This window comes from Globicephala melas, chromosome 2, assembly GCF_963455315.2.
Source record: "Globicephala melas chromosome 2, mGloMel1.2, whole genome shotgun sequence".
Taxonomy (NCBI): Eukaryota; Metazoa; Chordata; class Mammalia; order Artiodactyla; family Delphinidae; genus Globicephala; species Globicephala melas.
The window spans coordinates 13,318,980-13,335,664 of record NC_083315.2 but is presented as its reverse complement, the minus strand read 5'-3'; the positions used below and the strand labels follow the sequence as shown (position 1 = coordinate 13,335,664).

Sequence of the window (16,685 nt, the reverse complement as noted above, 5' to 3'; positions counted from 1 at the left end):
AGCTTGTCTGCATAGACACCAAGCAGAGGACTGATTTTACATTATAGAACTATGACTTAAAGAATTTATATATTATGAGTGGTTCTTTATCTAATTGTAGAGCATGGGCTCCTGCACAAGAAGGTCTTTAAAAAGTAATATTTATTTATACTTACTTACTGAACCACTATTATATGTGTTGTACTTTGTTAGGATATATGGGGGTTATATGATAAGACAAGCAGTTGCCCTTAAAGCATATGTAAAAATATCTATGAATATCAACCAAAATAAGGAATATAAACTACATGAGAACAGGAATTTTGGTCTTTTTTAGAAAATTTTTTGTATTTCCAGAGCCTAAAAGAATACTTAGCACATAGTAAGCACTCAGTAAATATTTGCTTTGTAAAGCAACCATACTCTGATAAAAACTAATTAAAAATAGAGTAAAAAAAAATTTGCTGAATGAATTATTGAAAGAGAGAGTGGTGCTCTCCCAACATTCTATTTGTTTCCCCACATTCTCTTATTCTCTTGAAATTAGGTGGGGTTATGGGACTAGTTCTGGATGGGCTGCGGTTAGAAATATCATGTGTCATTTCAAACCCAACATCAAAAAACTTGTGCAGTCCTCCAGCTCTCTACTCTTGCCACAGGGAGCAAGGAAGCCACATGCTCCAGATGCGAACAGCTAGAAGATGGTGAAGACGTCATTATTCTGGGTCCCTAAATTAGAGCTGCTAGTTAGAGCAGAATGTCCCTTTTCCCACCAACCAGTGATAGATAAGTCGCATACACTGGAAAAAAATTTTAAGTCACTGAAATTTCAGGGTGATCTGCACCATAGTCTATTCTGATTAATACAAATAGTAAGTGCTACTAAGTTAGTACAGAGAATATACAATGGGAAATTTTCAGTTGGCCGCATCAAGAAAGGTTTCATAATGATGATGACAATTTAGCTAAGCCTTGAAGATGTAGTATTCCCAAGGTTAGTTAGCTACAAGATGGAAGTCATCCCTTATAAATCTTTCTTTTTAACTCTATCGACATAGTTTATCTAAGTGATAAAGATAACATGCTGTGCTGGCACTGCTCGTCATGTTTTGGTTTTCTTTTACTTCTCCATATGAACCTTAAAATATTAAACAATCCAAAAAAAATCTTAGGAAAGAAAGGAATTTAGATTTGTACAAGCAGGGAAATAGTACCACCTGTCCTAATGGGAATAGGGAACATTTCTCTCTGACTGTGTGACAGCACAAATCTCTTGTTTGAAGCTTACATATAACCATCAACACAGGAGAATATCGTTAAGTGCACTTCTGAAAATCTGCCCATAAGTTCAATTTCTCTATATCAAATTTTGTTCTCCAACTGACTTATAATCTCAGAATTAGATCTAATGTGTAATTACATATAATGTATAAAATTACAATGAAGAATACAGGAAAACTTATAAATTTCATACTCTGAATAAGAGTAAATTTTCTTGTACAGAATGATGATAACACTAAATTTACAAGAAGTAATAAAAATAAAGCAGAAATCAAGCTCAGCTTTCCTCTGCCTGAGTCAGTAGTATTCAGGCAGTATTGGGCTTTGGGAAGGCCCAAAGCAACTTTTTCCATTTGTGCTAAGAGACAGAAGACACCACAGAAGTCATCTATTCAGCCCCAGCTCAATACAAGAATCCTTCTACAACTTTTATAACAATTACAGTCTGCCTCAATATTCATATAGAGAATGTAAGATCAGACAGCTTATTCACTCACCATAACATATCTAGCTTGTTATCCAGCTGTTGAAAAAATTTATTCTTTCTTGGCTTTTATATTTCTTATATTTTAAATCTATTTTCGTCTGCTTTAAGTTTCATTTCTACCATTGACTAGTAGTGTCACTTTAGGCAAATTGTCTCACCAGTCTGAGTCTTAAACTTATTTTTCATCTACAAAATATGGAATTGATGAGACTATGCATCTCTAACATCCTACCTAACATTTTGTGATTTTAAAATCTTTTCTACAAACCTCTATATTCTGCCTTTGGACCTCTGAATAATTGCATCTTATGGCCTCCTTTCAGAGGGTAGAAGGAATGGAATCTTTGTTATGTTGTGAGGTCTTTCCAGTTTTCCTGTATCCCTTTGTCCTTCTGTAGCAGCAGAGTTTCAGCCTTATAAAAATTCAGACGAGTTTTTCCCAACCTTTTTTATTTGTTTACGTATTCCCTATGTAAAGTATGTTTGTATGCAAAATTTTCCAAAGAGTTATGGGAGTACTGAAAGTAAGCTTTCTCATCCCTTGGAAAATCTGTGTTTAACTCTGAGTAGAAGGGCAGGCAACTGAGCTTGCTACAAATGCCTCCTAGCCTTTTAGAAGCTTTTCTCCCTGCTAATTAGCTGTGAATGTTTTGTTTATTTGGTTTCTGTCCCAGCAAGCAGAAGCAAAGGGGCTAGAAATGAAGGGCCCTGACTGTAGAGAGGGTGACCTCCAGGCTTGTCCACAGTTGTAGTTTCCATGGAAGAAGCTTCTTGGGAGGGAGGATGCCTCCATTTATAAATAGTTGTATAAAGTACAGTATTCCGTTTACGCTCTTAGGCAAGCTTTATTTTAATTTTTTTAAGGTAAAAATCATAGCACTACAGAAAAGATTATTTTCTCAGCCACTGCTCCTCAGCAACCTATAAATCCTGATAGGGTGGAGATATACATGCTGGAAATTTCCTACAATAATTTCTAGTCTAACTGTGTTCATATTAGATCAGCTTGGTAGTGAGAAAAGATGGGACTGGGACTTAACAATGAGAGAAATTAACAACCTTAGGCCATGCACACCTAAAGGAGTTATACATTTTATAAATTGCGTTACTGAGAAATGTAACACAGCAGGTAGAGAGAAATTTAAATGGTGAGTTCCCAGAAAATCAAACAAACTATCGAGCAAATAAATTCTGAATACTGAAGACCTCTTTCATCTCAGAAAATGTAGAGAACTATGAACTATGATTTAGGTTGGTAATCACTTGGGATATTTGGTACTTACTGACTTTGTATGAGAAATCGGTGGTGTTAATGACCTAAATTATCATGGGCCTAAATAAATGAAGCTCCAACACAAACAGGCAGTGACAAAAATAAACTAAGTTATAAGAGTTAAAATGAAAACATGCACATAGCATTGGTTATATTTCATCAGTTGTTTGCTACCCTCATGGCTATGAATATATTTCAGAACATATATGGTCAATTAAAAAATATCCAAGAAGGGCATTTTGGAGGTTAGAAAAATTTCTTGGGGTTATAGGCTGAATATAGTCAACACAGAAGACTGGATTAGTCAGATTCCAAGAGATTGTGTACTCCCTTCAAACTATCGTGAAAAAAGAAACACTGGTAAGATATGAAAGTGTCACTAGGGCTATACTTTTTTTTTTTTTTTTTAGGGCTATACTTTTAATGTTAAAATTAAATTCTAGCCTCAAAGCACACTATGCCTCTCCTGATATAGGCCAAGTTCCTTGTTATATTCTAATTCACATTCCATGTCTTCGGTTGATCATTCCACCTACCGTTTTCGCTGTCTAAACACATTCTTCTCAAGTTTCCCAAGCTTCTCTGCACACGGTCATGCATTTTACTCCTCTCTAAAGTTCTCTCATCTCTCTATGGACACATCAATTTAAAAACACTCTCCACATTCTTCTTCTATGGCTTCTCATTTGACTTTTTTCTTCTCTGCCTATGTGGGTACATGAATGATACAGGGATATACACTTTGCTAAATAGAGTAATATCCATGCATCTTTCCCTTCAATATTTTCCAATCTAGGAAATGTTTGTTATTAACTTAACATCGAATATTTTACACATATCAAGTATAATCGTTTTCAGTTACTGGCCTCATTCTTCTAATCTACCAAATCTTATAATTCTTTCAATATATTTTTCAGAACAAAGGAAAGGAACAAAACCCAGTGCTGGAGGTAATAAAGACCTTCTCAAAAAGCAAGGGGAGCTATCAAAGAAATACTTCTACCTCTGCCCTGCTTGATCACAGAACCACTTTGAGTATTTTCTGCCCACTATGTACTTTAACTTTCCCATTCCTAACAATGTATACATATCTTTGACAGACATGTGCGATGGAAACACTCTTCTGTCTCAATGTCCTTTAATAGATTTGTGAGATTTATCTATTAGGGTATAAATTCCTAAATGGCTATATTCAGAGTCTGGAGACCTGGGATATAGTCTTAGATGATAGCAATGGGCTATGTGGAATTTTCTTTTTTTTTAAAAAGCAGTTGTACAATGTTTTCCTCAGGTTTCTTCCAGTCCTAACACATATGATTATATGGGAGTTACTGTATCTATCAAATTATTTTTGTACACAAACTAGTACACAGAGTGGGTACTTCACTGTCAAGTGTCTATTCATCTTTCAAGACTCAATTCAAGTGGCTCCTCTTTTCAGTTTTCCTTGGTTATCCTAAATAGAGACAATCTTACTTCTCTGAACATCTACAGAAGTCATTGTTTATACTACATATATGAAGCTTACATACCATATTGTGTCCCAATTATTTTAATTCATGTGATATAACCTCTACCTGACTGTAAGGTCCAAGAAAGCATATTCATCTCTATAGCCTCTTGTTCTGATATTGTGTTTAATAAATTTTTATTGAACCTGCTAAACTGTTTTTCTAAAAATATAACCAGAAGAAGTTTTATACATCAAATAACTATGATATAACTATTCTCATCTGTAATTTTTTGGGGAGAGGGATAGAAAAGAATTTAGGTAAAATAAGTAGGGAACAAGGAATTTTCTTAGGGATCTTAGATACTAAGTAATAAACAGTGAATTCAGGAGCACAAGCTGAACCAGAACTGCCACTTTTTCAAATCTTACTAGATAACCAACCATATATGCATGTGGAGTGTAATAAAGGAATGGGTATTTAGAGGAAGAGTGGGAGGAAAACAGTTGAAGATGAAGAGCTGTTGATATGACAAGGACAAAATTTGGGTACCAGTTCTGCTAGTGTGAGGCCATTTGCTGGAAGTCTCTGAATCTCCCACTTTTAGCTTGGATACTCCATCTTATCCAACAGCTGCCTGCTTACACAGAATATCTGCAGCTCAGTTTTAATGAACTTTCCATGAAATTCAAGGGATTCACACACGGAAGTAAAACTCCCTTAACTGATACCTATTTAACTAACTGTATGCTTATATGAGCTGGTTGTATTAGCTCTTAAACCTATTTGTGTCAGTGATACATGTTATTGTAATTATACGATTCAATTAAATATTATATTAAAAAGATGAAAATTGAGTAGAAAATGACAGTTGTTTCTATGAAAACCAAGTGGATGCTTTGGAAAGCTCAATGAAAGAGTTGCTAAAAATGCTGTTAACTAGATGTAAATAAGCCGATGATGAAAGACTGAGCGACGGATATCATACAAATCTCTAAGGCTTACACAACTACATTGCTTCACAAGAGTATGGTTTAACTCTTCTTTAGAGAAATCAACTGGAAATCTGTCCTTAAAGAAACCAAGATGATAGGTATGGTTTACGCAAGAAAAGGGACTCCTACTTAAAAATAAAACAATGGCCCTGTATCACAAGAGTGGTCAAGAAAATGTTGAAGGTCATGTGTATCATTTTTTTTATATTGAGTAGGGCTCTTCTATCACCACTGTGCCAGTTACTAATACAGACTACTTCGGGTAAAAAGGGCTTCCTCTAAATTTCATAAATACCTTATTTAAGAAGATCTCATAGAAGTGTCACATGAAAATTTCAGTGTTGTAGATAAGGCATATGTATTCATATTACACGATTTTATGAATGATAAATTAATACAAAGGTCAAAGCAGACAAAAAAAAGCAGACAATCTAATCTTAATAGCAACTATTCAGTATTGCTTTGCTGATTGATGCTTATGAAAGTATAAGCTATATGTTTATCAATGTAAAATACTTTCACTATTACAGTTTGTATCAGAGTCTACTATATTACATTATTTTGTTAGTGAACATGAGTAAAACTTTAAACTTCAAACTGATTCAACAGTTTAAGAAAGTTTCTGAAGAGGCTAAAATGTTTTTATAAAATTCCTTATTTTTGTAAGCTTTCTACAAATTTGTGATAAGGCAAAATAATAACTTGTAATTCTAAGCCATCTTAATATATTGATTCTGTTTTTGCAAATTACTCCACGCTAATCAAGAAATATGTTAATTTTACCAACTAAACTTTGTTTCAAATGACTTAGATTAAAATTACAAAGAAGTGTTTCAGACTGACATTTTATGTGATACTTTATCTATACTGCCTCATGACTATACTTTTAAATTCATCTACATTCTGGTTTGCCTACTGCACAGATTCTAAAGCCGGCAAAAAATAATCATTCTTTAAAAAATATAAGAAATCATGTCCTAAAATATTTTTCTGTCACATCTTCTCATAAATATACCAGCATGATAAATATACTTTCCCCTCTCTCTTATTAACTCTTACATACGTAGCATATGAGGATTGTGGATTTTTGTTCAAATAAACAACATAAAACTTAAAATAAACAACTTAAAAACAAAAGCTTTTAAATTACCAAAATACTTCAATTGTCTCTATTAACAAAATATATGATTCTGTAAGCAATAACTACTAAGATAAACAATTTTGACAAAAGAACTGGTAAATAATTTCTCAAAGGCTAGAAAGAAACACACTAGTAATTTTTAGTTCATTTTCCCTTCAAATATAAAATTTTCATTATTAGAGGAAAAAGAGGAATAAAGTACAGAAGTTGGAGTCATTCACTTCCTTAAACAATTAGGAAAAACAGCTGTTTCATGAAAAAAAGTGAGTAGAATTAAACAAATTATCTGTCTCTCTTGCTCTTTGTATTTTCTGAAATGAGACATTTCCTCCAAAATTACAACTTCAAAGAATCTCAAAATTTGTACACCAAAACAATTATATATTCTTTCAAATATTCTGTTTATGTGTTGGAAATTTTCTAACCAGATGCAACAATTAAAATTAGCAAAGAAATAATAGAATATGTGTTGGTATGCTAAATATAAAAAAATAAGAAATTGCCATATCAATATGATATGTACATCCCATTGTTTGAGGAAGACTGACTAGCAACAGAAACTTTGATTACCAGTTTAAGACAAAATATCTTGACTCCTCTTAAAGTTGCAAATAAAATGGAAAGCTATATATATTTTTGCTTAATTATACCAATGCTTACGTAAAGTGTTTTTTTTTTCACACTATGTACTTAAATGCTATTAAAATATGGTGACAAACTATTTGAGCTTTGTTCTTTTTTACTGGATATGCCTTAAATTTTTATTGCTTTTATATCTGTCCTAAAGATAGTATTGCTGCAGCCACGTAGCACAGGGAGATGAGCTCGGTGCTTTGTGACCACCTAGAGGGGTGGGATGGGGGGGTGGGAGGGAGACACAAGAGGGAGGAGATATGAGGATATGTGTATATGTATAGCTGATTCACTCTGTTATAAAGCAGAAACTAACACACCATTGGAAAGCAATTATACTCCAATAAAGATGTTAAAAAAAATGAAGTCGGGCTTCCCTGGTGGCGCAGTGGTTGAGAGTCCGCCTGCCGATGCAGGGGACACGGGCTCATGCCCCGGTCCGGGAAGATACCACATGCCACGGAGCGGCTAGGCCCGTGAGCCATGGCCACTGAGCCTGCGCGTCTGGAGCCTGTGCTCCGCAACGGGAGAGGCCACAACAGTGAGAGGCCCATGTACCGCAAAAAAAAAAAAGAAGTAAAAATTATAAAACTGAAAACCATAAAAAAAAATAATTTATCAGAAGGAAGATGTGACACATATATACAATGGAATATTACTCAGCCATAAAGAGAAATGAAATTGAGTTATTTGTAGTGAGGTGGATGGATCTAGAGTCTCTCATACAGAGTGAAGTAAGTCAGAAAGAGAAAAATAAATACCATATGCTAACACATATATATGGAATCTAAAAAAAAAAAAAAGGTTCTGATGAACCTAGGGACAGGACAGGAATAAACATGCAGACGTATAGAATGGACTTGAGGACACGGGGAGGCGGAAGGGTAAGCTGGGACGAAGTGAGAGAGTAGCATTGACATATATACACTATGAAATGTAAAATAGGTAACTAGTGGGAAGCAGCTGCATCCCACGGGGAGATCAGCTCGATGCTTTGTGACCACCTAGAGGGCTGTGATAGGGAGGGTGAGAGATGCAAGAGGGAGGAGATATGGGGATATATGTATACATATAGCTGATTCACTTTGTTATACAGCAGAAACTAACACAACATTGTAAAGCAATTATACTCCAATAAAGATGTTAAAAAAAAAAGATAGTATTGCTTTTTCCTTTTTTTTAGTGTCTTGGAATTCTAAGGTGTTATAAAAGCAGTGTAAGAGATAGTTATAGGGAAAAAAAAGAGATAGTTATAGGAATAGATACCTAAATAAATTTTAGAACTATTCTAAATTACGTTTATACTTATACTATTCATTCAATCAGCATTAGGAAGCATCTACTGTATATTCAGCATTCAGATAGCAGGCATAAATTATTTCATGAATAATTAAAGTGAAAGCATCTAATATTATAAGAAAGAGGTACATTTTACCTGGATTAGATGAGGCAATGCTTTTATTGTAAGGCAAAACCAAATTCCCAGCTTGCAGGGGAGCAAATCATGCCATTGTGGTTTCACCAGTAATCTAAAGGGAAAACAAAAAGCAAAAATAAAGAAGCAAAATATAGAAAGAAAGTTGACAGACAAAAATATTTTTATAATAATCATGAATTCTGTTTTGAATGGCTATTTCAACAAAGGAAGAAGTTTTTCAATGAAATATTTATGACAGTTATCACTTAATCTGAAGTATTCTATCATAAAATATATTAGTACAACAAATGCAATTATGTATAATAAGTAAGAGAATCTAGGTTAAGATTTTGGGGAAGGGGACTTGTAATCAAGTTATAAAGATAAAGAAACAAAAGCCCTGTTTCTAACTGGACTTTTCATCAGTTTGGCAAAATGAATTCTTAGACCTTATGATTACTTCAGCGGTAAAAGACTAAACATCATCAGAGTGTCCCCAAGTGCTGACAAGCAGATATGAAGACTGTAGCATAAACAAACCAATACATAAAAATTAATGTCATTTGCAGTTCACTGAAGCATTACTCACTGATGTCATCAGAACAGAAGACAGGCAGAATAGTCTCTGATCTCCATCTCACATTGATCCAGTTCCTGCCCTGCTGTGTGAACTATTTAAACCCTTTATTTCTTCCTATGAATCAATAGAAGAAATGGTAGTATCTCTTTGAGTGTGCTGCATATCACTGTCTCTCTACATACTGTCACTCCTGAGCTAAACACTACAGTGATAGACTCTTCTAGTAATACTTCGTTTCTAAAGTTCAGTATAAAATTTTCAAATAACAAGAATTCAGGGGTTTAATTATGTAAATATATATGAACACTTTACAAAGGGAAAAACCTGTAGAACTTTTGCTTAAGATTAGAATGTGTTTCATAAACTATGGCACAGTATTAGTCTTTTATAAACTGAATACAGATGTAAATGTTAGCATATCTGAAATGGATATACATATGAAGTTGAATCACATTAAAGACATATTTTAAAACAATTTTGAATTATAAAATGTTTTTATATGCTCCCACCTTTCATTTTTTTCTGAAGCACCAAGTTTTGATACATCCACAGTCTTGCCGCCTGTCTTTTTTTTCTTTTCTCTCTTTTTTCTACTAAGCAGTTCATCCTTAATGTGGAAAAAATTATGGTTACAGGTTATCATTAACATGTACTCTTCAAATGTTATCAAGAGTCTTCTGTGAAGGGTAAACATTATAGAAGAACATTTATGCAAATGTATGTAGGGTCCAACATGATTAAGTAAAATCATCAATCTTTAACAATAACTGTTGCCATGGTAACCAGTCCTTAAACACACATGAAGTTCAGCACTGTCAGTCATGTGTATCTCCATAGCAATCAAAGTTTTCTAAGAAGAGAAGGCATTCAACTTACTTTTTCTCATTCATCCAACTTTAATAATGTCACTTCAAAAAGAATGAGTAAACAGATGCTAATTCATGAATACTGATAAATATGTTTATCTTTAGCATATAAATAAAAGCCTATAGCAGAATAAACTATGTAGTAGTATATTAGGCTAAGAAAAATGTAATATTTTTTAACCAACTGATCTCTGAAATTATAAACTTATACTCATTTCAAGTTTTACTGAGTTAAAAGCTTTTAAAATAATCATTCTTTATGTAAGGGCCTGCGACACAAAAATTTCTAAAATCATTTTACATAAAAAATATGTATATCTGGAAGGTGACAATTAACAAAACATAGCTCTACCTTCTAATTTTCAACTAGATATTTGAGCCTTCACAAAATTTTGTAACAAACTCAAATGCCACATTTTTAAAAAGAAACATTTTCTTCTTATGTCATGGATTCTTGAAATAGAAACATATCAAATACTAAATGCTGAGTACAAAAAATATTAGAATAAGGAGCATATACAGAAAAGTTGAAATTTTTATCAGTTGAAAAAATAAACGTCTGAAATTCCATATAAAATTAAGGAGGCTAGATCATTTGATTTATTACCAGTACTTACCAGTTGTTTTTCCAGGTAGATTGACCAAACCACAGCATAATGACCCACTGTGAGAATTATGAACAAAAGTAATGCCAGCTCAGCATTGCTCATTTTTCTCACCCGCCTGTAGTAGAATACAGGCTGTCGCCAATCTGGAAGTCCATTGATCAGAATATCATCATACCTACAGCAGCAAATGTAACAGTTTTTCATAGGGAGTTTAAAATAAAAACAAAAAACTTTATTTGTACTTATATGTAAAAAGAGGAAAGAGAAAAGAATTTCTCCAGAAGAGATAACATTTATATAGATTATCAGCATTACAATGGCCTATAAATCAAAACATTGTATCCAATCACAGACAGCCTTCAAAAAGGCACACAGTGATCTGCTGTGGATCCCAGACCCTGTGTGTTTAAACCCCAGTGATGTGACTCCTGTAATGGCAGCTAGGCTGAAGGAGCCAAAGTCCACCTCTCCACTGCAGGCTGCAGAGGGGCCCCGCCATGAAAGTCAGCAACAAGAGGAAGGCTCTCAATGGGAGAAAATCAAGATAAGAGCTCTATTTGCTACCATGAATTATATATTAATGGAATCAAAATCAGGATAAATTTTCTAGTCAGTGCTTTTATTTCCACCCCTTTACAAGGGTTCAAGGTTGAAATATTTATCATTTTATCAAAGCTTCTTAATGACATAAAGAGCCTATAAAATGAGCACTTTTTAATTTTATGTTGGTCACATTCCTTTAGAGAATAAAAAATTCCCAAATTAGGAGATGTGGAAACAACCAATTTCTCGATAAAACTGTTTATTTGTAAACATTTAAGTGGCAATTTCCTCATTTTTTGGCTTTGCTGAAAGGGAAGAACATAACAAATAACAGCTTTCCTAGTGATGCATTTTAAATCTGCTTTCTTTAGAAGGAAATTTCAACTGAATTTAAATTTACCCGTCAGACAGTTATTGGGGCATATATTTTTAAGGTTAAAAATCAGGAATAACATTTATGATTGTAAAACTCAAAATGGTCACACACAAACAATGTTCAAAACACACAACCTGTTAATCTTAGTTCAACACATCTCATTAAATATTCTAATCACACTATTTCCAGAATTAAATCTTCACTGAAAGGCCTAATTTGGTGCAACACATTGACCAAAATATTTTAATTAAAAATATTCTGAGTTAGTCGCAGGCCTAATTACAGGAATAGAAATAGGGCCTATATTGTCAGGCAGGTCAGTAGAACTCAGTAGTAGGTTTTTCTCAAGTAAATTGACCGATCTAGGAATAATAGCGCAGCTGCTAAACTGCCAGTCTTGACATGTAAATCAATTTAAATGCAACAACTGCAGTAGCTACTTTGATAGTTATTAAATTGATACCTTGGAGATATGCTTAAAAAAATAAAGCAGAGGATTTATTACAGGCAACTTCTTTTTTCAGTACAAAAAATATTGGTTATAAATTCAAAATATATTTTATCAGGCTATCTAGAAAACGTGACTTTTAGGATCAACTTAGATTATTAATAATAATGGCAGATCAGAATAACCAATGTTCAAAGCAAAGGACATTAGTGGTACTAAACTCTTAAAGGCAGGCAAATTGTGTAGTATACAAGAATCTGCTAATTAAAATATAGTTGTGTAGTAGCTGGGCCAAAGTTTGATGTTAAATATTCCTTTTCGATATTTACACAGCAATTCTTGAACACTAATATCAAGACATAATAACACGATTTCATCAAAAGTTATCATTCCTGTCCAAAAAATTTATCTTTAAATCTATTTCTGTAAAAACTGACTCATTTTAGATTAGAAATGGATTGGCAAAAAGGTTTCAAGTGGTATAATGCAAGATTACAACATCTGAATGAAGTCCAGTGAATGAAGTCCTGAATTTATTCTGAATCTACATTCTACTTCTGATTTGTTGAGGAAAAAAGGCAGAATATTAAAATAATTATTTTCAGCTCATCTCTCCCACGAAATAACTTCAGGTAAAAAGTGTGGCTATTAATAAAGAACATCTAAGAAAGTGGCGACAATTCCCTAAGAGCATTGCTAAGTGTTAAATTTGTTTTAGATCTAAACTGTACTGGAAGAAAACCCAGCTGAGCTCATAGCTGCGAATCTCGTATCAAATATTTTATCACCATCATCTTTGAAATGCTATGTGTCTGTTAATAGCTACTATTTTCTACCCCACATATAAATTGTTAGTGCACAGCTAAATTCAAGATAGCAAAACCTTATGCACTGAACACATTAAACAAAACTAGATATTTACTAGGCTACGTCTGCCACTCTAAACAACAGTCTCCAAGGATTAAGCTTAGAATCAATGCTCTATTGATTTTACTATCAATGAACATTATGGCTCACACGACTGGCCATTTTAAGGGAAGATAGCTTCTATTATAGTTCACTTTTTAGAATATATGCTGTTAAAAGATAAATCACTGCTTTCCTGAAACACTGAAAAAATAAAGGTATTTCTTAAAATATACACAGACATTATATTCATAAGTTATTTAAGAAAAAAATGTTGTGTTGACAACATATAAAATTTAAAACATCACTGTTATGCCTTTTCTATATTTAACACATAACACTGTTAAAATAATTAAGCTCATACAAACTGCTCTTAACAATTTGTTAAAATCAGATTAAGAATGTACACATGTATGAATATTACAAGAAAATACAAAAGTAAATTTCTATGATAAAAATATCACTAATATAAAAAATCATATGGAGCTATTAATTAGAAATGAAAACATTCATCAATTCTACCTATGGCCTAATACATGTTTACATCATTTGATTTTCTTAAAATGCCCATGATGAACATAATAATGGTTACATAATTATGTGAGTTCCATTCTATAGTCTGCAATTCATCAAATATATTTAGCCTAATACAAACACTGGAAAGTAAATCTAAAAATGTTTAAATTACCAGAAGAAAAAAAAGTATGTAAATTAAAAATATTATTAGCATGCTTTGAAGAATAAAATAGTAACTATGAAATTAAAATAGAAAACATGTATATTATGAAAATGAATATTGAAATAATTCTAGCATTTGCCTGAATTGTGAATCTCCCATTGTAAAAAGTTAGAATTTTTAGCTTAAAAGAGTAACAACATCTACTTAGGTCACATACTGAAACTTAAGAATAAAAATTAATTGTACAAAGATCATAAACAGGAAACAAGCTTAAATTAATTGATCTTATTCTCCTTTATAAAATGTACATATGTGCCAAAAATTGTGGTACACAGCACTTTATATATTGTATATAATATGTGTCTTATAATATCTCCTAATTAGGGAAGGTACTAAGATAGATTTCTTATTCTCAGGTTAATGTTTATTTTTATTCAAACACACCTGTAATCAAATTTACAATAAGGAGGTAATGGATTTGTAAAAGTTTCATAGATTAAAGCTGAGAAAACTATACTTTCCATTGGATTTGTATATAAAATGTGACTTTACTTAGTAAACTAAAAAAATACACTGAACTTTTACAAATATAGTACCATAAAATAGACAAAAAAATTTTAAGTTGCACAAGAGGATTAGCAAAAGAATACTGGTAAAATTTAAAATAGATTTTAAACAAAAGTAAATATACTAATATTACTAAAGCACAATCTAGTGTATATATGTAGTGATTAGGATCTACTCAGGACTTTATTCCAGCTAACACTCAGGGCACTTGGATAGAATTTTATGTCAGAACATAGCTGAGCTGCTATTTCCTAAAATAAGCAAGTTACCTAAGGAGTTCAGAAGACTCCTATATTAATCTCCCTTACAAGAACCAGGAAAACTTTTTTTCATGCTATAGTCTATGCCTTTGGGAGGGAAAAAAAGCTTAAAAGTTTATTCACAATTATACTTCTACGAATCTACCCAAGAGAAATGAAAAATACCCATTCACACAGACTTGCGTGTGATAATTCACTGCAGCGTTGTTCATCATAGCGAAAAAGTGGAGACGACCTCAATGTCTATCAGTTGGTGAATGGATAAACAAAAGTGGAACGTGGAATACTATTCAGCAATAAAAAAGAATGAACTACTGGTATATGCTACAATATGGATGTACCTCAAAAACATTTTGATAATAGAAAGAAGTCAGATGCAAAAGACTATATATTAGATGATTTCATTAATATGAAGTGTCCAGAAAAAACCACATTTATAGACACATAAAGGAGATCAGTGATTGCCTGGGGCTGGGATCAGAATGGGAAATGCCTGCAAATGGACTTGAGGGAATGTTCTGAGGTGACAGAAATGGTCTAACACTGGTTGTGGATTGCACGACTCTGTAACTTTACTAAAAATCATGGAATTGTACACTTAAAATAGGTATTTTTACTAAAAATCATGGAATTGTACACTTAAAATAGGTAACTTTTATGGTATGCAAATTATACCTAAATAAGGCTGTTTAAAAAAATAAAATTTGCCTATTCCTTAAAAAAAAAAAAAAAAGGTTACCCAGTTTGTTATTTTATCTATTTCAATGCTATTCTCTTTTCTACCAAAATTTTTTAAATGCACCTGATTTCAGTGAAAATACAATTATTTGTAAGGGAAATAAATAGATAAAAATGTCTATGACAATTTTCCAAATTACAAATTCCTGGAAGGTTACACATTACTTATTTAATGAATATTTATAATAAATAATTGTGATACCAAAGAGCATTTTTAAATATCAGTATAAGACAATCTTCTTTCTGAAGATAAAACTATGGTTTTTTTTTTTTCTAAAGGAATTATAAACATTAGATAATTGTCTGTAGAGGTGCATTTCTCCTATATGTATAAATACTCATAGGTCACCCGGCCTCAGGCGCAAGCTTTAGAGGAATGATTCTCAGCTTGATTAGCTAAGACTTTTGCCTCAAGGAAAACCAGTTACCAAAGAGTTACTTGTGCCTCAAGGGGTATAAATACTACAGCTGTTTGTGTAACTGTCAGATCCATTTTTTTCTACTAACACTCTACAATAAATGCAAAGGAAACTAATCCTAAAAAGAAAATGTTAGGTGAGTCTATGTTAATGAAGAAACAATTTTTACATGAGAAGTGATTTGTTCTGAAAAGATATAAATAATTTCGGTAATTGGAAGAAATTGTTACAAAGTTTACTGACTTTTAAAATAACAACAAACAAAAAGGTAAAATCTGATGCCAAAGATGTAGAGAGACTAAATAAAGCTATCTTTACAGACACGTTCTTGATGTGTGAAACAAAACTAGGGGCTCAGTGAGAGAAACCAACTAGAAAATATGCACAGAATGACCAACACTGCTTTCAACACACCCGTAGGACTCTTTCAACACTATGGATTATCTCAAACCAGAGGAATGTCTGCTATGGTATCTGGACCAATGCCAGCCCCTTATTATAAAGCAAAAAACTCGTCAAGAGAATATACTGAGTCCTTGCTTTGCAATCTGACAAACTGAGGTATTCAAATTAAAGAGTTAAGATGAGAACCAAGAGTGGCAGCTGACATTGTAGGATACAGACTAATTCCAGGTAATACATCTGAAGAAAGATTCAGAAGGTCACACTGCATACTTTTTTGGATTGTCTTTAAGATATATTAGCCTCCATAGAGAGATACAGATATTTAGGCTGGCGTTAGCCTAAAATCTCAAATACCTACTTTTTTCTTTAAAGGTACTCTTACTGTAAAGCACTGTTTTCAAACTACAGATTGTAGCTCACTAATATCTCCTGAAACCAACTTAGTGGACCACAATCAGCATTGTTTTTAAAAAGAAAGAAGACTGGTCTAGACTAGCCTAGAATAGAAAACATCAGTCTGTTTCACACACAATAAGTGTTTTGTCAAATTTTTGTTTCAGTTGTGTCTGTGTGTGTGTGTCTGTGTGTGTGTGTGTCCTGAGGCATGATGCAAAATGTATTTCTTACCGTGGG

General features: G+C 32.8%; 1 protein-coding gene across 1 annotated transcript in view; it reads right to left on the bottom strand.

Moving 5' to 3' along the window:
- DNAJC1 (DnaJ heat shock protein family (Hsp40) member C1) overlaps nt 1-16,685 on the bottom strand; it is a 207,602-nt gene that overhangs the window by 115,272 nt on the left and 75,645 nt on the right. The window contains exons 4-6 of the mRNA XM_030837139.2: nt 10,721-10,886; nt 9,747-9,844; nt 8,676-8,769 (exon numbers count right to left, since the gene is read on the bottom strand). Coding sequence (XP_030692999.2) covers nt 8,676-8,769; nt 9,747-9,844; nt 10,721-10,886 — 358 coding nt within the window. The remainder of the gene's footprint in view (nt 1-8,675; nt 8,770-9,746; nt 9,845-10,720; nt 10,887-16,685) is intronic.